This window comes from Populus nigra, chromosome 13 (genome assembly GCF_951802175.1).
Source record: "Populus nigra chromosome 13, ddPopNigr1.1, whole genome shotgun sequence".
NCBI classification, from domain to species: Eukaryota; Viridiplantae; Streptophyta; class Magnoliopsida; order Malpighiales; family Salicaceae; genus Populus; species Populus nigra.
Window position 1 is genome coordinate 15,883,398 of NC_084864.1, and position 24,320 is coordinate 15,907,717.

Here is a 24,320-nt window from a genome sequence, read left to right on the forward strand (position 1 = left end):
CAAAAAGGTCACTTCCAGGTTTTTTTCGGGTCACCCGAGTTCTGGGTTGACCAAGCGGGTCTACTGGTTTACTCCTGGCCAATTACAGGCCTAGATTTTAAATGCAATAGACCCTCCCAATGCTGCTGGGCCCAGTATCCCAAAGTTGTTAGGTCCCGGAGGGAGGGAGGCCTCAAAGATGTTGGGTCCTGGTGGCAGCAGGGCCCAATTGAGAGTTGGGTTATCAGCAGGGCCCAATTGAGAGTTGGGTTATGGTGGTAGGCAGGGCCCAACGTTGTTGGATCCCATTGAATCAGGGTTCAATGTTGTTGGGTCATATGTTTGGTCGTGGTGGCAGCAAGGTCCAATTGGGCATTGGGTCGTTGGTGCAACAAGGCCCAATTAGGCATTGGGTCGTGGTGGTAGCAGGGCCCAATTTGATGTTGGGTCATGGTGGTACGCAGGGTCCAACGTTGTCGGATCCTGGTGGGATCAAGATCCAAAGCTATTAAGTCCTAGTAGAGGGAGGCAAGGCCCAACGTTGTTGGGTCCTGGTGTGGTGGGAGGCAATGTTGGGACCTAGTTGAAAAGGGATCAAAGATGTTAGATTCTAGTGGCAACAGAGTTCAATTGGGTGTTGAGTCACGATGGTATGCAAGGCCCAACGTTATTGGGTCCTAATAAGTAAAAGGCTCAATTCTATTTTGTCCTGCTATTAGGCATGACCCATGACCCTTTAGAGTTGGTTCCTGGAGTCCAACCTAACCCATTAGCGTTGGGTCCTGGAGTAAGCAGGACCAAATCGCCTTAGACCTGGCTTATAATTCTTTTTAAAAGAATATTTAAAAAAATAATACAAAAATATCTAAAAAAATATTAATTTGAAGTAAAGAAAAAAATTAAAAAAAATTAAATTTATTAGGTCTCACTTAGCAGTCAGATACAATCTCAAAATATTTTTTTAAAAAATAAACTATAAAAAAAATAATACAAAAACATTAAAAAAATTAATTTATAGTAAAGAAAAAAATTAAAAATTCAATATATTTTTTAAAAGAAATAATACAAAAACATCAAAAAATATTAATTTAATATAAATTAAAAAATTAAAAATTTTCAAATTTCTTGGGTCTAACTTATTTAATTCAAAATAATTTAAAAATTAAAAATTAAAAATTAAAAAAAATAACATTGTTGGATTTTGCTAACAGACAGGACCAACACTATTGACACTTTTTAAAAGTGTTTTGGGTCTGGCCTGTCAGCAAAACCCAACAATATTGGGATTAGCTGCCAAGCCAGACTCAACAACTTTTGACAGGGAAAACAACTCTTTTTGAGCCACTATTCTTGACTAAAAACACAGGAAAAAAACACCCCACAGAATATTACAGTATCGTCCACAGTACAAATATTCTATGACTACAGTGTCGTCCATATGACAATGTATCTATATATATACACAGTAAATCTACAACATTTTTCCCATACATTTTAATATATAGTATAGTATAATAATAATTTTCTAAACTCTTTGCAAGCCGATGACTTAAAAGACCTTAAAAGGAAAAGTTGAGCGGTAGAAGGCAAAAAAATAGAAAGATCTTCTCTTTAAGCCTAAAAAAGGCAGAGCAACAATCAAAAGCCGTGAAAAGCAACTATGCAAGTTCACAATTAACTGTCTTTTGATCCACAGTACATGTATAGTAGAAATCCCACATGTTTTAGAGTTTTGTTAACTATAACTAGTCATGTCACTCTTACAACAAAGACCTATCTATGTAAACTCAAGGCCTAAAGTTGCTTTCTATATATACCTATTTTTGTTGTCAATTCTAGCCTCCTCGCTGTATCTTATTCTTCATGAAATAAATGTAAATGAATTTCTGTACCCAAGGATTTATCTCAACCTAAAAAATAGATACCATCTACGTGAACTGATCGATGCCTTCATTCCTCAATGAAGAAAATAGTATTGCCACCATTTCCTGTCTCTCCCAACAGTCTACTTGTTTTGGCATTTTCATGGTCCTCGCATCTTGTCAACGATATTCCTACCCTTTTCTTCAATATTGCGCCTCTTTTCTTCAAATTTCTCCCCCATCTTCTTCCCTAGATCAAGCATCTTTGCCCTCCTTCCCATTTTCTTTGGTCTTGAATCGTCTTCTTCAACAGAACGAGTCTGTTTTTCCAGAGATATCAGAGACCTAGATGGTGATTGACTTTCCGAGGCATACCCTGAGCTGTTTTGGCCAGTTTCTTGCGCTTCACTGTTTGCCAACAAAGGACTTATTAGATCTTGCGATGACTTGTCATTTTTCATTGATGGCTTGTTAGAGCTTAATGCTTGAGTCAAATCATCTGAAGAATCAGAATATGGTGGTTGAACATTTTCAGTATTCCTTGGTTTTTGATGCTTGCTTTCTGGATGATCGTATGAGGTTTCCCTGCCAGCTTCAATCTTGGTTTTTGCATCAAGTTGGGAGTTCAGTAGTTCAAGTGCAGTGACATTATCACTAGCGGCTTCTTGATTAATCCATATAAAAGGAGCAACATTTCGAGGGACCCAGTCATTCTTTTCTGCTAACATCCAGGGAATGCACACGCTTTCACAATTTGGAAGAACCATTGTCTCCCGGATTGCAGCCTGCATTATTAAAAGGAGCATCGGATGAACCTACCTTGCATCTATCATTCATCATATTTTATTTCCATCGAAGTACCAAAAATTCCAAACACTAGCTAAAAGCAACCTAATAGAAAATCACAATTGACAACAATTCCGAGATTCAAAAACTGATAATCTGAAAGGCAGTTTAGGCAAGGTGTTAATCTCACATAAGGGTCCTAGACTTTTCCAACTCAACAAAAACAAAGAAGGCAAATACAGGGGACTAGGAGTTGTGATAAGAACACGCCTCCATCAGAAAACACAAACATCTAACACTCCATAAATAGTCTTGGAAGTTTTTGAGTATTATAATCAGAATATGATTCACTGCAATGATGGAACCACTTGCAATATCCGTTCAGAAAGGAAAAGAACTTCTGGCTAAGTCAAGGTTCTTTTGGTTAGGAAAAAAGGAAACTACTGCAATTTAAAAGATGAAATTGACTGCAAAAGGAGGAAGAGAGATAATTGCTTAGAGCTGCATGCTCATCAATGTGGACATCATGTCAAGCAACATTGCGACCCATGTAATGACTGACTGCTTATGTGTTGAAGGAAAATTAAAATAATAGTTAAGAGTCCTATGCGACAAGGAAGTTCCATACCTTAAATTTATTGATCAGGTATAACGCTACTTGCCCACTAGTGATCTTGCGTTCCCCAACAGAAGACTCCAACTCAAACTCCACATCAGGCGTGGATGTGAAGCCAAACCATAACTGATCAGAAGGAGGTGGCTTAATATGTAATCGCACTGTTCCACGAAGGGATCCTAACCTTATTGACAAAGAGAGTGGCACCTGCAATCGATAATCAATCAGTTACTTGGCAAAAGAAAGTTCACTTTGAGTTAATGGGACTTCTGCAAGTACCCTCAATGTTGTTCTACACATATAACATGATGAAAAAGCCAGGACTCACTTTCGAAAACCATAATGCAACATCTGTAATGGCTCCACCTCATATGACCAACCTAAGTAATCTTTTATTACTCTTATTAGTTTCTTCTCCATGTTTTCAATCAAGATGGAAACAGTTTACCATGAAAATCAATTTGTAAGTTCTACAATGATGAATTTCGCATGGTTAAGACGAAATTATAAACATAGGAAGTAGATTCCCTTAAAAAAGGATGTTGAAATAGAGGCTAAAGAATAGAAGACAGCATCATAGATCCAATATTCCTTTTGAGAAAATAGAAGGACATGCCAAGCACAACAAATGGGGAATGAAGAAAGACAACAACATACGAGAATGCTAGCTAAAATGATTTTGCCTCCAGCTTGAGGGGCCAACGAACAGAAATAGCAAGTCTTTGTTTGAACACTGTTTTTATTAGACAGCTATAAAAGGTATCATGTGGCGAGATCTCATCTGACCAATGGTAAAAAAAACACTCGTGGGAAACAAATATCCTAATTGTCGATAATAGTAACATAACTAAGATACTGAATTACAGGCAAATACCACAATTGAATTCAAACTAATTCAAGGGATAAACGCCATATAATAAGGATATATGTATCTTTGCATATAGGTAGAACAACCTATACATACAGAAAAAGTTTTATACAGACCTGTGAAACCTGTTTTGCAACAGAATTAAGGAGGGACTTCCACCTAGATACATTTGTTGATGTTGATATGCCACTCTTAGAGTCCTTTAATTTATCTGTAGCAAGAAAAGATGAGGCTCAATTGGTATTGTTTATTGTGAATTTCCATTAAAACAGTCAATTAAGAATTCCTCCTGTCCAAAATAACAATGAATAGCTGCATTGACCATTAAGCCTGTTGCAATAAGTGGAATAGAGAACACTGTTGCAATAAGTGGAATAAAGAAAATTTACATGTTTATCATCCTGACAAATGTCTACCTCCTTGCTTCCTAATTTAAGATGATATTGCATGGACCAGGACCCATGCATGTCATGAACCTATCTTAATTAGGATAAACAGTTATAACCATCTCATGCTCGTAGGTTTGTTTCTGGATACAAAGACACAATTCTTTAAAGGAGTTTACGCAATGTTCATTAATGGAAAGACACCAACTCATTTCCTGCATGAACATAGAACTGCGAAGCGACCAAAACCTTGAAAAATTTTGACCTTATTTAGGGCTTTTTAGGTGACAAAGAACAGCATCCTAGATTTAGTTTTTGAAATCTGATGCTATCTTGTTTGCATGAATGAATGCATCCACCCATGTGCATGCACGTCAAAATCATTTCAAATAATATTACCACAACAGTGGTCTGAATTAACTAAAAAGTTAAAAAGCCAGTATTTTGTTTCACATATGAAAGTTGAGGATACCCATCAGCATCTTCAAGATCTGACAACTGAATCACTGCGAAAGTTTGAATGCAACTTTTGGATCATATAGGGTTTTCTTTTCTGTACATGTGAGTTTGTAATATTCAAAATCATTAACTTGCAAACTAACAGACAGATATAAATCAGTAAGAATCTTCTATACTTACCAGACTTAGGATTACCCTCATCCTTCCATTCTCGTGAATCAACAGCCCCTTCAGAAAAATTCAACTGCTTTCCAAGATGTTCAAAACCTTCCAGAAGGTCTGACGAAGCATCCCTAACAGAGCTGGATCCCACGTCTGTATCCACCACACCTTTCTGCAAATCTAGGTCACGAACTTCCAGTCTTGTTTCAATATCTAGCACTAACCCGCCACAATATTCGATATCAACTTCCCATGCCCATACCTCATTCATGTGTGTAGGAAGAACCCTAATACCATGGATATAAGGCGGGAGATTCCCAAGGTTTAGATCAGTACATATGACTTCGCCAATGTAACTGGGGGTCCTCATATTGGACAAAGTTCTCTGTGATCCAAAATCAGAAAAGAACAATGTCTGAGTACATTTTTTTATAAAAAAATACATGTGCATATTCGTCAAAGAACACCTATTATGTTATAACAATTTTCTCCTAGCCTATGGAACATGGTTCACAAGTTCTGATGGAAGCAGGATATATTCCCTGTTGCAAGAGTTCTACTACTGTCTAAATCAGGGCAGGGAAAAATCCAAGCATTTGGAATTTGTGAACACTAAAAGGCTGAATGATAAGTGTGGATCATAACCAATATTTAAGCTATATTCTTAAGTGCTCTTACATCAAAATAAAAATTATTTGATAGACCAATCCCCAAAATTGCTACCCACTGCAGATATTAAAACTACAAGCAAAGCATCATCTACTCAGCAGAATCTAACATGCATCAATGGACAAAACTAAATGCTATTGAATATAATTTGGGAAATAATAGACCTGAATCCGCGCTTGCGTTAAACTCTTCATCCTGTCATTGCTTTTGGCATCAAAAAAGAGCCGAGAAATAATCAAGTTCCAGCAGAGTGTTCCCTCATCAACATTTAACTTTTCATCAGCGTCTGCATCAGAAATGACTTGAACCTGGCTTAGGCTTGAGGCACGGGAACTGGTTGATGATGAAGGTAACGAAATATTTTCTTCCTCGGAGGTGATAGGTGCCTTCAATGTTGGATCATTCTTTCCCACACTACCAGAAAAAGCTGGGTCATGGGATGGATGACATTTATCATTAATCTTTCTCTCTTCACGACCTAACAAGGAACTCACCTTATTTTCTACACCACTCTTTGATGCCTTTCTGGCAAGCTTTTTCCAAAACAGGCGAACCTTTGATTCAGAACCATCAAACCTACTGGCCCTATCAATTGGCTCAACATAGAAACCAACAGAGGGTTTCATAAATGAAGGGTATTCTGTATTTAAGGATGTCAAATAATGCAGGAACTCTTCATTCAACTTGATTAACCGATTAAGTTTTTCTTGGTCATCACTCGAAGCAAGACGGAGGGCTTTACACCATGACTCCTTCTCCCAGGATGTCTCAAGAAATATAAAAACTGTCTTACTTGCATTATATATTGGTGATGTTTTGCTTTCCACTTTTATTGGAAATCTTTTGGCCCTGTGATAGGAATAGAGACTAGTCATGTTTCTCCTTAGATAAAGGGTGAAAAAGACACCATAACTTCTTGAGCTATTCTTTACTGAATCAACTAACACGCATATTTCTAACACTAAATAAATGCAAATTTTGATTCTACTGAGCTGAGTTGCAAGGAATTTCAGCAAGATTTCAAAAGCAAGTATTTCAGCCCTGGTCAAACAGGTTAAAACTGATGAGTGAAGTCAAGAAGGAAGTTGACATCCTGAACAAACGTGGTTGCTTAAATGGCACTAACCATTACACTGGCAGCATTTTATGAGTAATGAAAATCCTGATGGTTGCAACCATGGTTATTAGAATCCCATGATTCGTCTCAATTCACATAAAAAATGAATCGCGGGTGTACATGAATCCTATGATTCAGTCATAATTCTGTTTGATTCAGTATTATTCATTGAATTTTATGAGTCAACTAAAATAGAAAATGAAAGTGAAATTAGTGAGAATAAAAATGCTAAGGCAATTTTCTTTGATTAATATTTCTAATTGGGACTGAAACGAATTATAAATTAAATCTTACAAAAAAAGGCAAGAGTAAAAGAAAGTAAGAGTACAAAAGACAACAAGAATGACAAAGGTGATATTAAGTTATTAACATTGGGGATGAATGAGACTATTACTTTTTATTAAAACTCGGAGATCTAGTAGTTTACATAGTTAGAAGATAGCTCTTAGATATATAAGTTATTTAGTCTTTAGAATGATCAATATGTTAAATTTTGAGACTTTGGGGTCATTTACCGACTAAGAACTAAAAAAATAAATGATTTGTTGCATACTTTGTTTTGCAAATGATCAAAGCTCCTTTTATTTAAAAATTATTTATAACATTATTTATCTTTTAAATGTCATTTTCATTTGTTACTGAATCAGAAATTCACAATCCCAAAAATAAGCTTTCCAATTCATGATTCAAATCTCGGTTTGACAACCATGGTTGCACCACTACATGGAGCTGTGAATGAGAAATAATTACTGAACTATCAAGCTGAAGTTCTTTTCCAAAATGAAATTCTGAGCAAAAATCAACACACATAGAAGTAGGAGGCTTAAGTCTTTGGTCCTTGACTTGTCAATAGCAAAACCAACCCCAAAAAAGCATTATGAAGGCAATTGATTAATTAGCATGTGTGAAACTATATGGCGCAATAGTAGCCAACCAAAAGAATCCCATAAGACAGCAGTTACCATTTTCTTGATGGAAGGCTTGTAGCTGACACAGCTTCTATTGCACAACCTTTCAAAGGAATAACTCTATGTGAGCCACCTGAATCTGTCAAAATAAGTGACCTGTCCTTGATTTTTGCCTGTTTTCGGATGGGAGTGACCTCAAGGAGCTCCTTTTTCTTCTTTTGATCTTTCTGTACTTTTTCCACTGGCCAATTTTTCAGAACCTGATCTGAATCAAGAACCCAGACATATCCCTGAGTCACAGAAGCAAATCAGCGAATGAAAAAAAAACCCTTTAACTACTAAAAGACACAATCAACAATGAGTTTAAATGTGCAAGATTGTGGTGTGAACATGCATTTCTCTATCTATGCATGATGGATGAACATTTCTTTAGAAGGTCCTTCAAAGACAAAGTTTGTATGATTGTGATAGACATGTGCACTTTCTAGGGCAGCATCAAGACAACAATCCATACAATTGTTGGATAAAAGGGCATGCAATTAGAAAGTTGAATAGGGATTATTTTGTAGGCATAATCAAAAAATCAAAATATAGTAGAGAATTAGAGATGTATGAGCAATTCAGTATTGATATGAAATAGAGTAAGCTAGTTGAACAATCATTCTCTTTGAGACCCAGTTAAAGAAAAAAAAATTTCTCATGCCTTGGTTAATCACAAAGAGTAACACCCAAAACCAGAGAATTTGATTCAATTAGAGAAAGGACCAAAACCCCACCGCCCCATTTGGCAGCAATCAATACCCAAATCAAAAGAAGATAATATAACAAGAAAGCATCATTCTTTCGCAACAAATAAATAAATAAATAAATAAAAGATAGCATTTTGACAAGAATTCAAGGAAGAAAACGTAAAAAAACTAGACGTTAGTAATTGAAAGATACCAGAGAGAGATACCTTCTTGTTATGGGCATAATCAAGGGACTGTTGGGGATCGAGGTCTTGATGATGTGGAGGAGAAGAAGAAGAATGTGATGCTTGTTGTTGTTGAGTCTTTCGATTCAATCTTTTAATCAAAACATAAACACCCAGAGCTTGTAAAGCAACAAGAGTAACCAGGCCAGAAAGAAAGCCACCAGCGAATATTACTACCACGGGCCACATCACTCCTTCCTTTCTTCTCTTCTTTTCACTCGATCAAATGATTTGATCAGCAACACAGCATAAATCACTATGAGTAAACAGTGTTATTGTTAATCTGCGATTGGCTGACTTGTTGGAGTCGTAGGGAGAACGAGTCAAAACCCCAGAAAAAAGAATTGGGCAACTGTGTGAGCAAGCAAGGTGGTGTTTTCTGAATCAATCAAGCAATAAATCATGCGGGGGTGGAGTTTAAAAAATGAAAAGAATGTTATTACAGAAGGAATAGCACCACTACTGTTTACAATTTGCTCAAGAAGAGAATCAGCTTCTCCCTCCTTATTCTCCAGAGAGGCTATTTGCACTGCTTTTGCTTCGCCAAGACCTGTCCTTTCTAGATTCCTTCCACACCGCATTGAAAAGATAGAGCAATAGAGTGGAGAGGAACAAAGCAAAGCAACACGCGTGTTCATCTAACACTTTCGGATTCTTTGACTATATAGATGGACCGATCATTTCAGTATCGTTACATTTCAGTGAAGCAGGCTCTTTTAAAAAAAAAATTATTATACAATATATTAAAAGTGTTGAGCAACTCTCACTGATTACAGAAATACATATATGTAATAACAAAGTTATTTTTGTTAAAAAAATACTTGTAAAGGATGTAATGGGAGGTGAGATTGTCTTCTTTAGGGGATGTATTTGACATTAAAAAAATAATTAAAGATAAAATGGTCAGTAGTTCCGTCTTGGGTCTTGTAGCTCCGTTTGGCCCAAGACTCTAGGGTTCGGTATCCGGATCCAAGGCTTTTGAGATCGGCACCAGGATCCAAATCTTTAGGGTCCGATGTCCGGACCCACATATCTTAGGTCCCGCGTCAGGACCCAATGCTCTTGGATCCAGCGTCCAGATCCAAGACACTTGGGTCAGGTGTCTGGATCCAAGGTTAATGGGTCTGGCGTCGTACCTAATTCTCTTGGGTTCGATGTCAGGACCCAAAGCTCTTGGTGCTGGCGTTTAAGAGGAGTCTAAAGCTTTTGGGCCTGGTGTTGTCGCGAAATCCACCTAAACTTGAGTCAGACAAGTTTACTATTATTATTTGTATTATAAATATTATTGTTTTAATTATAATTAATATTATTAATATAATAATTAATAAATTTGAAAAAAATATTATTAATATTGAAGAACAACTATAGATTTGATTTGAAGGGTAAAATTAAACATTATTATTATTATTATTATTATTATTATTATTATTATTATCGTCATTAATAAATTTTAAAAAAAATATTATTGCTATCAAAGAAAAACCATAAATTTTATTTAAAGAGATTAAAAACTATAAGAATTTAGACTAGACAGGTTAAATATTATTATTAATATTATAAATATTATTAAATTTGAAATAAATATTATTACAATTGAAAAAACATAGATTTGATTTGAAAGATAAAATCAATTGTTATTATTTTTTATTATTATTATTACTATTAACTTGGATCTGACATCCCCTTCCAGACCCAAGAAACTTAGGGATGGAAAGGTGCGTCTGGCTCAAGTTGCTTGAGTGTAAGGGGCGCAGATCAAAGTCCCTTGGGTTTTGCAGCCTCCCTGCCCAAGGCTCTAAGTCCGGCGTCTTGACCCAAGTCTAATGGGTCCGACATTGCAGCAAGACTCAAAGCTCTTTGGTCTAGCGTTTAAGAAGGGTCAAAGCTCTTCGACCTGTTATTACAATCAGACTCCCTTAAGTTTGGGTCATACAAGTTTAATATTATTATTAATATTAAAAATTTTATTATTTTTATTATTTTTATTATTATAAATATTATTATTTTTATAATAATTAATAAATTTGGAAAAAATATTATTAATATTGAAAAAAAATCATAAATTTGATTTGAAGGGTAAAATTCACAATTATTATTGTTGTTGTTGTTCTTATTATTAAATTTTAAATAAAATATTATTACTATTGAAGAAAAATCATAAATTTGATTTGAAGGGATTAAAAACTATAAGAACTTGGGTCAGACAAGTTTAATATTATTATTAATATTATTAATATTATTATTTGTATTATAAATATTACTATTGGTATTATAATTAATATTATAAATATTACTCTTAGGTTTGGTATTGTAGCCAGACCCAACGCTCATGGGCCTCGCGTTGCGGCCAGACCCAAGAGGGTTGAGTGTGGCTGCAACTCCAGGCCCAAGAGCCTTGGGTCTCGCTGCAATGTCAAACCCAAGGCTCTTGGGTCTCCATTTACAAACAAGCCTAACGCTTTTAGGTCTTAGGTTTTTTTGATATGTTTTTATAAAAACAAATTGGTCTGCGACATAGCACGGGCCACCTAATTAGTTTATATACTAAAATATGTGGGATTTTCACTATACATTTGTCACAGTACAATTTGTTTTTCAATTTGATCCTCAAACTTTGTTTTAGGTGATCAAATCCTATTTAAGGAGCAATTGATTTCAAATTCTTATGAAATGGTGGAATTGAAAAGGAGGGGACCTAAATGAAAAACACAACAAACATAAGTGATGTACCAAAAGTTTTGAAAATATTCATTTTGGTCCTCCAACTTAAACAATCATGCAAATTATACAATCGCGATCACTCGAAATTGTTCAAATTATATTTTGGTACAGAGGTTTATTTTTTTTTATTTTTTGGTTCCTGGTTGAGAAAGGAGAGAAAGAAGGGTCGTTAGATTCCTACTGTAGAGAGAGAAACATGTTGTTGACACCGATTTAGACCACAAAAATAAGATATGTTTTTGTCAAATTGTTCCATTTGATGTCTAAAGTTCATATTAGGTGTTTTTATATCTTAATAGTTTGTGAAAAAACATATTTGAGCTCAAGTACATTTTTGGTTTCGGGTTGAGTTCAGTTTTTTAGGTTTTTTTAGGCCATGATTGGGTTTGTCATGGTTTCTAGAATGTTTTATAGGTTTTTTAAGTAAAGAATAGGTCGCAAAACAAGTTTTTGGGTAAAAAAAACATAGGCCCTGATTTTCCAGCAACCACAGTGGCCGGAATCTGGGCAAAACAAGTGACACGTCGTCTACCTCGACAAGCGACGCATCGTCTGTTGTTGGCATGGCTGCAACACCCAAGACGCTTGGGTCTGGCATAGTTACTATGAAAATATAACTTTAAAGAATGTAAATGAAAAGAAATAAAGTGACGTGACCGGTTAAAAAACTAAAAACTAAAACAATGGACAAAACCTCCTCTCTTTTATTTTGTTCAGAGGTCATCTTTTAAATAATATTGATTTTTTTATTATGTGTTTAATTTTCATAGAGGCTTTTCTGGTTCATCTATAATTTTGTTTTTATCTTTTATATAGATAAACTATATTTTTTAAAATAAAAAAAGTTTATTTTTATATGTTGTTTTTAATATGTGTAGTCTTACATGTTATTCCTTTTTTATTTTTATTTTATTCAATCAATTTAATGTCCTATTTTTCAACATTAAATATCTTGATCTATATCTAGGTGTCATTAATAATTTTTTATTTATTTATTAGCACACATAATTCTTAGTTTATTTGATTACATGTGTGCATAAACTTTTTGATTTGTTATATTTTTTGAACTACAAAAATGCATTGAAAAAACCTACATATATAATTTTTATAAAAAATAAAAATATTTAACTCGTAGTGGAGCGCGGGTCACGTAGTTGGGATAAACTAAAACAAACAATAAATTCCTACTTTTCTTTTCTCCTCTTTTCCGTTTCTCGATCTATATTTGTGTCCAAGATTCTACTGCTAAAAGGAAAGTCAAATGGTGAATATTGAAAGCTAGAAATCAAGTGTGTTAATAGTGTTTTGGTAAATTGGACATTATTGGATCGAACAAAACTACAAAACTGAATAAATAAATATCTTGTTCTGTGTTTGATATACTTAGATTGGCATGAATAATTTGTTTTATTTTGTGTTTGGTAGACACTAAGCGGGACTCGACCAACATGAGGTCTTGACCGGTCTGAATTTAAAAAAAAATAGAGGAATGATTGATCCAACTTGACCCAATCAAAAACTCGGGCCAATCCAAGATAAAACATAGGTAAAAAATCCATTGACTTTATTTATTTATATATATTGTCAAAATAAGGTTACTTTGATTTTTTTAAAAAAAATTGAGCCAATTGAGGTTGGCACTCTTGACCAGTAACTCGGGCCTTATCCCGTGTTGACCCTAAGTCGAGTTTGAAAATTATAACAATAACTATTTTATCCTTGCTTTGAACCAGATCAACTAAATTAACCCTTGTGTAGAACATTAGATAAGTTTGTTCTATCCCTTTTAGTAGGATAAAAATTTCTCCACTAGAATAACTATGGACAAGATGAAAATTAATTGTTATACCATCTAAAGGTGCACCAAACATTTTCAGAGAAACTTTTAAGTGTGGTTTTAGGGTCCATCATTAATTAGCTTTTAGGATCTGGTGCAATTCTTCTTCTGTTTTCTCCAACATTTGATTAGTTAAGAATTGAACTTTGAGGTTTTTTAAATTTGATGCTTCTAGTTAAATGACTCGGGTCATGGACTTAATAGGCTAACATGAGTTAACGTCAATATTTTTTTTGTTGTGAATTGAGTTTTTTAAATGAGCCCAAGTTTAAGACTTCACGGGTTATGAATTTGAAATATTAGATTAGGGTTTCCTTTTTATGTTATTAAATTAAATGAACTTATTAAACTGAGTCGACATAATGACCTAATTCTTGAATTTCTTTTATTTCTTTAGAAATCCTAATGTCTCCTTACTTTTTGTTTTTCTTACATCCGAAAACATTTGTCCTAGCAAGCGGCGTTGTGCGGACCATCTATATAAATTTAGTTGGGTCACTTTTTTTTGTTTTTTTTAATTTAAATTTATTTTCATTTTTATCCTTCAATATTTGATTCATTATAATTGAGTTTTTTAATTTTTTTCGATGTAGGTTATATGGTTTTAACATGTTAACTTTTGTTGTTCCAAGTCGATCCAATATGTTGTTGTCTTAATATTTATTTAAGAAAATTATGTCATCCAATATATCATCATTTAAGTATTTTAAAAGTTTTTTGACCATTATGCATCAAATTTTTAACCTCCTAATGTCTTAACATTTTTTAAGGCTAAAAGAAAAGAAAAAAAACCAACATGGGAAAAGCTAGCTATAACCTACGTTATGTTACATATAGAATTTTAAGTTAATTTTTAAAACAAGAGAAGAAGACATTAAAATTATAAATTCATTTTTGGTATCATAATTTTTTTAATTAAAAACTAAAAAATATATATTATATATGTTTAATAAAATAAATCAAAAACATATATCAACTGATAAATTAAAACAAAATTAATAATATTTAAATACTAAAGTGAAAAACTAATATTCCTCATAAAAGTGAAAGATAGATGCACATGAAAATGTTTTACCCCTATTCTTATTTATTTTATTCTAGTGGTTAATTTTGATTGCTAAAAACAAATGATTTTCATTTTTATAAAAATATTATGCAAATAGAACTTATTTATAAAAAATACAAGATGAAAATAATTGCAAGCAACTTATTTATATAAGGCATTATAAAATTAAAGAAATAATTAAGAAGTTCAATCACTATTTAAAAGATAAACTAAATAATTAAAAAAAACAAGAAATGGATATTAATTAAAATTTAAATAGAAAAAAAGTAATGAGAAGTAAATAAAAAAAAAGAAGTTAAGCTCACATGCCAAGTATCAAGGGGTGTTGGATCTAAAAGCCTAACCTCATGAGCTTGGTTGGTTTTCTTTAGAAGTGTACAAAAATTTAATTATGAGTTTTTGGATCAATAATTTATTTTCAACTTGTTTTCACATGAAAACACTTGGAGAATATCCTAAAAACCTCAATAAATAAATTTTCAACATCAAAACATTCTCTAATCACTTTAAAGAACAAAACATAAACAAATAAAAAAACTTTTATAGATCATGATCTACTTTTTATATCATGGTTAGTATACAATTAGAACACCTCCACTAAACTCTTTTCGAAAAGAACTTATTGATATCAAAATCAATTTTTATGATTGTTAGAATATGATCATCCAAGCACTTTCTATCTTCCCAACTTTTTGAGGCAATCTCTTCTCTCAACATCCAAGGATTACAGCGTGAAAAAAATGAAGTTCAGGGTCAAATGTAATTTTTTTTAAAAGGACCATATAAATATATAAAGTGGAACTTTAGGGAGCATAGTGAAGTTTTTTGCCCCCAAGTTTAAATGGAGTCTTTTTTTTGTGTTAAATTTGGACTTCTTTTTAATTTATTTTTTAACTATAAACTAAAATTTTATTTTGCAAAATTAATCCTTGATTCATCATTGAAATATTCCTCGACACTTTGGATATGCAAAAGCATGCAAATTGAAGGAAATCTAAACATATAAAGTCATGCTAATCGCAATTCTGTAAAAAATGGAGACATATTAAATTAACTCGGGTTTCACAACTTAACCTGGCAAACTTGTGACCTAGATCATGAACTCTACTGAATTTAACAATTCTATTTTTTTTAAAACGACTATTTTTTACCTAATGATACAATAACAAAAATAAATGCTTCCAAAATTAAACACTAATAGAAGACTGAAATGTTTATTTGAGACTGCAATAACCTCATAGAAAACAAATTAAAATATATTATGAAAATCAATATAAAATCAACCAATTATTGAATGATGAAATTAAAAAAAATCCAAAAAAGATTCAGTCAAAAAAAAATTAAAAGATAGAATTAAAAAAAAAAAGAAACTATTTGACATTATTATTAAACCAGACCTAACAAGCCAACCTTAAAACCTTCCGACCAGACTCTTTGCCTAGTTTTGTTTTAAAATAAGCATATACGAAAGTTGTCTATATGTAACCAAATCTACTTGATGGGTCAAAAAATAACATGAATGACCAGTAAAAGCATGACCTGACTTTAAAAAAAATAAATCAAGATGACACTTATTATTATTATTATTATTGAGACGATAATATATTGGAACAATTCAGCTTAACTTGTCAAACTCGCAACCTGCATCATGGATTCCATTGTGTTTAAAGATTTTGCTTTAAAAAAAATTTATTTAATGATACGATAACAAAATAAACACTTTCAAAATTAAGTAATAATCAAATATTAAAATGTTTATTTGTGATAATCTTAATCAAAATAAATTATGATAACCAATTTAAAATAAATAAATATTAAACAATAAAATTGAAAGAAAAAATTAAAAAGCATTTAATGGAAAGAAAAAAGTAAAAGATAAAATTAAAAAAAATATATAACAACCAACTCAAAACTTAACCAATTAAAGGATAAAACAAAAAAAAAAGCTAAAATAAAGAATACATAGAAAGAGAAAAGAAAAAACACTACTTGGAAGCCCAGTTTATTTAGTGTAGTAGTTGATAATATGCATCAAAAAGAAAGGAGAAATCTCAATTTAGTCCCAAACATACAACTCCATTATCAATTAAGTCCCAAACTTTTTAATTTTATCAATCTTGTTTCAAACACGGTCGATGATTAACAAATTTCGTGTAATTTGCACATAGTTTTCTCAAGAGTAGCAAGTGCATTCTGAACTAGAAGGAAAGAAACCAAAACCATTTACATTTTACAATCCTTTTCACAGATAAACTAACAAACCAATCCTTATACAAGTTCGGATAATAAGATACAAAAGAAACTAAGTTGCCAATCGACAAACTCTCACTTGTATTATCTTCTCTTTCTTTGCGACGGAAACCAACTCAGTCCACAAAACAAACTCCCCCTCTAACAAAACTTTCTGGATCAAGAAGCCATTGGATTCTTGGGGAATCATGGCTTATTCAGAAATACGTTAGCTTTGAAACGATTTACATATATGCTTGTCGATCCCAAGGACGCTTAGTAAAGTTGTACATTAATATCCAAACGAATTAGTTTCTGAAAGCTGTCACAACTGTCGAAGAGGGAATGCTTTCATGGAGGTTGCGGAATCAGTAGAGAAACACAAACCTAGCTAGGAGGGAAACAAGTTAAAGCACAAACCAATTTACATGGTGCAGTGACAGCTGGTAAAAAAGTTATAATCATGGTGGTGGACATTTAGCTGCTTCAACCAGGAACCAGCAGCACTTTCAAGATAGATCATTCTTTCATCATCAGATGTCTCTGGGTTTATCCAAAGACCCCCTTGCATTTTGTACGTGGCCAGACCAAACGGGGGAAGGGAAATATCACCATTTCCTTCTCCCTTTTGCTCACTTCCTGCTCCATTTGCTTCAATGTCATCATCCCCATTGACACAATCTGCAGAATCGAAGGCCAACAAAGGTGAAGAAACTTAAAAGCATTAGGTGACAACAATTGACTCTAAACTAGATAGATGTATAGCAAAGAGTGGATTGATCTGCAAGGCCATGGAACAAATCAAGCCAAAAGTTCCTACATTGGATGGCATGGAAACAAACATCAATGAGCAAAACAAGAACTACAGCCATGAAAAGTCTACAACCCAATCAACTCCTGATTTTCATTCGTAGGAGCTGTATAATACCTATTTACATCAATATTCAGAAAGGCATTATCAAATGCACTGCTTTCAGTCTACATTGTAAAGCATCGGACGTTATAAAACACAAGGATGGCAGTGCAAGAAGTTGAAACTGTGCTACCCCCAGGAAAGTTCATATCAGCAATTCCATGTCATTTTGGATAACTATGTTAAAAAATGATACTGAAAGAATTAGGACAAAGATGCTTCGTTCTTTGAAAATCGAGAAAGCCAGACAAAAATGTGGAAATAAATTAACGGTGCAGGATTAAGATACCTTGGAATGATGATGACAGTGTATGATAAGTCAAGAAGCACGTTGACAAGTCCTTATCATTTCCCTGAGATGGAATATGATATATGGGGTACCTAATCAACAATCAAGACCATACAATTACTACAACCTTTTTATGGAAAGGAAAAAAGCTGGACTTACAAATGCAAGAACTAATAACTTTTACCAAGCAACTGCCATCCAACTTGCTGGAGAAAGATCCACATTCTTAAGTGTCATTAATCCCGGATTATTCCTGGATAATTCAGTTACCTGAAAATAAATAATAAATCAGCATGGCATGTACCTAGGTAGAAATAAAGACAAAAGCATATCATTTTCTAGGGATTTATAGGGCCGTTACTGCTAAATCGAAATCAATAACTGGAATAAAAAAATAACCTTTTCCATAAGTGGAACCCTCCAGTAAGGAGAAGATATCTCGAAGTACTGAAAGTACAGATAGCCAAGTTTATCCCTCATTGACAAACAACCCTCATGGTCATAGCTGGAATCCTCGGAAATGGTATCCCATGTCTTGCTGGAATTGTTGCTTGGAGACCTGGACAGTTTATCACTCATGCTGTCATCGCTCCAAGAATCACTTTCAAGTTCGACAACATCATTATACTCTCTTGAGTTCCTACAAGAAGAAAAGCACGGTAGCTCAACCTAACTGCCGCAAATCATCAGAGATAAAGGAACTGCTATCAGCTAAAGTTTTGGTAGATAAAAGATAAATAGAAAAAAGGTTACAAAACCTGGAAGCCACCACTGACTTATGGCTGTAAATCTGAATGGCTGATAGGTAAGGAACATAATATTGCCTAATGGTCTCACCGCTGCTCAATACTACTTGGGTGCCAGCACCATACGCACTCCATTCATCATAGCAATCCCATAAATCTCCCAAAGTGAAATATTCAACCATATCCCTGGTACCAGGTTGTTGCCATAAGCTATTTAGATCATGAATGCAGCTCTGCAGAGTATTCAAGAAAGCAAATTTTCAAGATCACCAGCGGTAAATGTTACAAGAGCATGTACAAGGCTAACGCACCAAGGAGAGATTTTGTTCCTTTTAGAATTAAGATTACGTGGCTGTTTTTCCTATCTTTGGAAAAATGAAAATAATCTTATAGGTTTCTCTATTTTATTTCCTGTGCTTTTGCATGCTTCTACGCAATTATTGAACATATTAGTTAAGAATAACCTCATGCAAACTAAAATAAATTATAAAATTTAATTTTTAATTAATTAAATATTAAAAAAATTTTAAAAAAATCAATTAAAAAAAACCTCGAGTCAACCAAGTTAACTTGTTAAACTTGTAATCTGAATTATAAGACTGTAATAATCTCATAAAAAGTAAATTAAAATAATTATAAAGTCCAATCTTCAATAAACCTATTGTTAAAGGATAAAATTAAAATTTAAAAATTAATTAAAAATAACACAAAAATAACTCGAATCAACTTATTAAACTCATGACTCAGGTCATGAGATAGTATAATCTTATGAAAAGTAAATTAAAAAAAATCACAAAATCTAATTCCTCAATAACTCAATGTTGAAGGATAGAATTAAAAAAAATTAATTTGAAAATAAAAAAAACTCGAGTCAATCAACATAACATGTTAAATTTATGATTTAAATTATGAGATTATAATCTCGTAAAAATAAATTAAATAATATATGAAACTTCATTGAATTTAGTATTAAAAATAAAATAAAAAATAAAAGCTAAAAAATGAATAGTAATTTATGAGAAGGAATAAAGTAAAACACCACCTCGTTATCTTTTAGGTTTTTTTTTTTTTTATGGGTTGCAAAAGAAACTGCAAATTGAGCGCGAAGCAGCACACAACTAGTCCATTTAATTCATGTCCATTAAGGGAATTAATTAACTCAGCAAAGATCTTGGAGTTAAATTAAACAACTACACAAGAAAGACCATACATGTATGTGTATGCGGCGGGCGCAATATGTTCGGATCTGGTAAATGATATAAAAAGATTCCTAATCACACTGCCAAGTACCAATCCATCCATCATCCAGGGCAGGGGCCCAGGGACCATGACATTTTGGCTTAAATTATAAAAAATAAAAAATAAAAAAAGGAAGAAGAACTGGCACTTAGTCACTGACATCAACATCAAAAAGGACTAAAATTCAAAAATTCATTACTAGAGATTACAGCATTTATCTGTTTGGACTCTTCCAGAGCGTGTTAGGTTGTATTTATTTTGGTGGTTCCATCCGGTCTTTATATTGATTTTTTAAAAATATTTTTTTATAATTTTAATGTATTAAGTTAAAAAAAAATTAAAAAAATATTTTCCTAATAAATTTTTTATTTAAAAATATTTTTGCAAAGAGGTAACCCCTCTAATAGAGGCAGCAACGGGAAACACATGGCAAATTACTCATGCGGCTGTAAAAAAGAAAAGATAGAAAAAGGAAAGAAAGAGACAATCATCACATTATCCCATCTTTATAATGTGTGCGTGTCTTTTAACTAGAGGAAGAGGATATTCGCGGCATCCGCCAAGTATTCTGCTGGAACTGGATGAGGCCATTTTGAAAACGGGCCATGCCCGGTTACATCACGACAAATCATATCAATCTACTTAGGCCCACACGGTACAAGAACAGGAGCCATTGATATTAATACATGACCAATCTCATCAGTCATTTTTTGTACCTAAAAGTAAAAAAGAGAAAAGAAAAAGGAGAGGTCATCGACATCTCCCAAAGTGAAGACTGAACAGTTGAGATCAAATTTAGCAGCAGCATTTCTTTTTCTTTTTTTTTCCCTCTTCAATTTATAGTTTCCTTGACGATGACACAAACAAAACAAAAAAGCCAAAAGAGCCAAAAAAAAATAATCTAATTAAATAGAGTATATTATATATGTATGGACAAATTAAGAAAACGACGATTATATTTAAGAGCTAAATGGTAAATTGTTAAAATAGTGGATTATGAATTTACAATCAAATAATTCTTCCAATCCTAGTGTTTCAATAAATAGAAGAAAAAGAAGATCTAATTAAAAGAGAGAGAAGAAGGGAATTAAAGGGCACATTAATAATTATACAGCAAGGACTAGGTACCTGAGGAAGGAATTTAGAAGGCGGAGTTGGAGTTGCACATTGAAGAAAGCGTTCAAGATTGGAGTGGTGCTGCTGCTGGGTTGTTGAAGGCATCAACACAGACCACGATGACCTTTCTTTACCACTCATGCCCACCATGATGATACTAATTCACTGCTCGCCAAGTACTCTTCTCGAGTTGAAGTTTGCTGGGCAGCGAGATATATATATATATATATATATATATATAGAGAGAGAGAGAGAGAGAGAGAGAGAGAGATAGAGAGAGAAGCAGGCTGCAGGTCAAGCTAGCTATTTTGACGATTTCTTCGCTATTATTTTAAACCCCCCACCCCAACCCCACCCCACACACACACAAATAAATACACGTGATCTTAAAGAAGGGAGCAAAATATCAAACCCCAAATTTTGTTTCATTTCTTGCACAGAAAGAGAGCTCTCCTAGCTAGAGAAATAAATTGATATCAAGACATATAAACACAGATAACAGCAAGAAAAAATGCAGAAGAAAACGAAGGATTGGCGAGCAAATCCAAGTTAAACTGACAGACAAACCAACGCCTTAATTAACTCTCTAATTTGCTTAATTTTCGTTGCAGCTTTGGCTGCTAGTACGTATTAGGTGATTAAGGAGAAGGGGAGGGGAGTTTAAGAAATTAAAGAGTAGTGATGAGAGTAGAGTATTCTGAAGAGAAAAACGCAATGCTGCTTTAATTAATAAAATTCAGTTCAACTGAGATCAGATGTTAATTAATTAATTAATTAACAGTACTCCTCTCTCTATGTATACACACACACGCTACTAGAACTAATGTACACAATTACACAATTTTATATTTTGAAGGTAATGATTGATTTTTAAATTATTTTTTATTTGATAATAAATTAAAATAATATTATTTTATTTTTTAAAAATTATTTTTAATAATAGTATATCAAAATAATATAAAAATATTTATAAAATTAAAGTAAAGTAAAAAAATAATTTTTAAAAATGTTTTTGAAAATTACTTTTAAAAACAATAAAAAATTTCTAAAAATAATTGTGCATATCATGATTGGCTTCTCTCTCATGTCTATTTAATATTTTTTATTAGATATCGTTATTTTGAATAATAAAAAATAGAAAAATTATATTTTTCAATCATGACATATATAAAATTGTGTTATTTCATTAAAAAAAATTTAAATATACTAAAAATAAAAAAATAACCAATTGTGGAATTGATGTGCAATGGAACTTTTAAAGATAAAGATCTTGATGAAGCAATGAAGTACCTAGACTCGTTAGCTAAAAATGCTCAAAATTGAGACATTATAAGTACTTATGAGGCACTGGGTAAAACTCAACCTCATACATCTAGTAGAGGTATGTACAATCTTAGAAAAGATCATGACCTCCAAGCCAAATTTTACATCTTTAGCTAGAAAAGTTGAGGCACTTGAATTTAAAATGAGTGGTCAATTAAAATCTATTCAAAACATTGTGTGTCAAAACTGTGAAACCAATGAACACTCAACCAATGACTGTCCAACTTTTTCTTCTTTCAAGGAATGCCTCATGAACAAACCCATGCTTTAAACAGTTTTCAAAGGCCCAATCATAACCTACACTTGCAAACTTACAACCGTGGTTGGAAAAATCATCCAAACTTCAGTTGAAAAAGTGGTAATAATAATGCACAAACTTCACATCCACCATTTCAAGCACACCGTAATTTTCAAAATTCTCATGGATATACACCTTCTTATGCTCCCCTTCCTAAAAGAAATGTTGAAGAAACATTGCAATATCAAATTTTCAATAGTTTTTTGATATTTTCAGATAATTTTGATATGCTGATATCAAAAATAATTTTTAAAAATAAAAAATATTTTGATGAAGATAATGATTTTGTTTATTTTTGTGTTTTAAAAGTATTTTAAAATTTTTTAATTTTTAATTTTTTTTAAATTAATATTTTTTGGTGTTTTTAGATCATTTTAATATATTGATGTCAAAAATAATTTAAAAAATTAAAAACTTATTTTAATATCATTTCAAATAAAAAATACTTTTAAAAATAACTACAATCTCATATCTAAGTATTCCAATATAGCGGAAAACGTTTGTCACTACAATGAATTTACAAGGCTTCAAAAAGAAATTTTGTTTTGCTCTTTTGAATTGAAGAAAACATTCTACGAGTTAGCATAATTATTCATGATTCATGTTGAATATTTTCAATTATTTTGAATATCTTCGTTCATCGTTTGTTGTTTTGCGTAATAAAAATTGTGTCCACTTTCATTTTTTTTATAGTCTTAAATGTGTTGCTTGCAATTATTATCAAATCAATAATATTTAAGTTATATATTTTTTTGAGTTATGGATTTTTATTATTATTATTTTGGTCTCTTATTTGAGTTATGGATAGCAATTTTCATTTCATATGTTACATGTTAAATTTTGTACTTATCTTTTTGTTTAAATTAAAAAATTAAAAAATATTTTCCAAATCATTTTTTACCACACTATCTAGCAACTACTAGATACATGACCCGCGCGATGCCGCGGGTCATTTTTTTATATAAAAAATATTTTTAAAAAATAAAAATTTAAAAATCTTGAGTTTTTCTGCAAAGCTATGCCAAAAAATCTTGGGTTTGACTGCAACGCCTGATCTAAGAATAATATTAATAAAATTAATAATAAAATTAAATTTGCATGACCTAAGTTTAAGTGAGTCTGGCTGCAACACTGGACTCAAGAATATTGTATGTGGGTTTGACTATAAGATCATGTCATAAAAATGTGATAATTAAATAGATTAATTAAAAAAAAAAGAAAAAAATCAACAGGAAGAAAAAAACTAATGAAGAAAAAGAAAAAAAATTTAATTAATTGGGTTAACCCTTTAAACCAGGCTGTAGCAATCTAGTGTTTTAAAGAAAAAAATTAAAAAACTAAATTCTCAATCAGCTTAATAGTAAAAAAAAAATCAACAAAAATAATTATGAAAAAAAAATATAAAGAAGAAAGACAATTTTGGAAAAAAATGAAAAAAATGAAAAAAAAAAAACATGAGGAAAGCTAAAGCTAAAGCTAAATTCAAATTCTCAACCAACTCAATATTGAAAAAATAAATTCGACAAAGATAATTTAAAAAAAAATATGTGGGGGAAACATTGCAGCCTAACAAAAACCATGTAAAGGAAACACTGTAGTAATCTATAGTGTTTTTTTTTAAAAAAAGCTACAAAGCTAAGTTTTTAACTAGCTCAATATAAAAAAAAAACCGACAAAGACTATTTTTTTTAAAAAAAAAGAAGTCAATTTTGGGTAAAAGAAATGAAAAAAAACATGTAAAAAAAGGAACAAAAACGA

At 32.3% G+C, this 24,320-nt stretch overlaps 2 protein-coding genes across 2 annotated transcripts; both read right to left on the reverse strand.

Annotated features, from left to right (window-relative positions):
- Window positions 1–1,561: 1,561 nt before the first annotated feature.
- LOC133671288 (uncharacterized) lies at window positions 1,562–9,436 on the reverse strand. Its single transcript, XM_062092014.1, has 7 exons — window positions 8,768–9,436; window positions 7,867–8,102; window positions 5,952–6,636; window positions 5,137–5,503; window positions 4,228–4,322; window positions 3,256–3,450; window positions 1,562–2,626 (listed from the first exon to the last, which is right to left on the reverse strand). Exons 1-7 carry the CDS (start codon window positions 8,972–8,974, stop codon window positions 2,003–2,005), a joined length of 2,409 nt encoding a protein of 802 aa, XP_061947998.1. The 5' UTR covers window positions 8,975–9,436; the 3' UTR covers window positions 1,562–2,002.
- A 7,172-nt stretch (window positions 9,437–16,608) lies between these two features.
- LOC133670947 (uncharacterized) lies at window positions 16,609–21,222 on the reverse strand. Its single transcript, XM_062091546.1, has 6 exons — window positions 20,954–21,222; window positions 18,599–18,819; window positions 18,240–18,480; window positions 18,025–18,110; window positions 17,841–17,932; window positions 16,609–17,319 (listed from the first exon to the last, which is right to left on the reverse strand). The coding sequence occupies exons 1-6, from the start codon at window positions 21,089–21,091 to the stop codon at window positions 17,063–17,065; spliced, it is 1,035 nt and encodes a 344-aa protein (XP_061947530.1). The 5' UTR covers window positions 21,092–21,222; the 3' UTR covers window positions 16,609–17,062.
- Between the last annotated feature and the right edge of the window lie 3,098 nt (window positions 21,223–24,320).

Coding starts and splice junctions, on each gene's coding strand:
- LOC133670947 (XM_062091546.1), bottom strand. CDS start 21,091: ATGGTGGGCATGAGTGGTAAAGAAAGGTCATCGTGGTCTGTGTTGATG. Junction 18,481..18,598: donor AAGTCAGTGGTGGCTTCCAG/GTTTTGTAACCT, acceptor TTCTTCTTGTAG/GAACTCAAGAGAGTATAATG. Junction 18,111..18,239: donor GGGTTCCACTTATGGAAAAG/GTTATTTTTTTA, acceptor ATTTATTTTCAG/GTAACTGAATTATCCAGGAA.
- LOC133671288 (XM_062092014.1), bottom strand. CDS start 8,974: ATGTGGCCCGTGGTAGTAATATTCGCTGGTGGCTTTCTTTCTGGCCTG. Junction 8,103..8,767: donor ATTATGCCCATAACAAGAAG/GTATCTCTCTCT, acceptor TCTGTGACTCAG/GGATATGTCTGGGTTCTTGA. Junction 2,627..3,255: donor ACCTGATCAATAAATTTAAG/GTATGGAACTTC, acceptor TTAATAATGCAG/GCTGCAATCCGGGAGACAAT.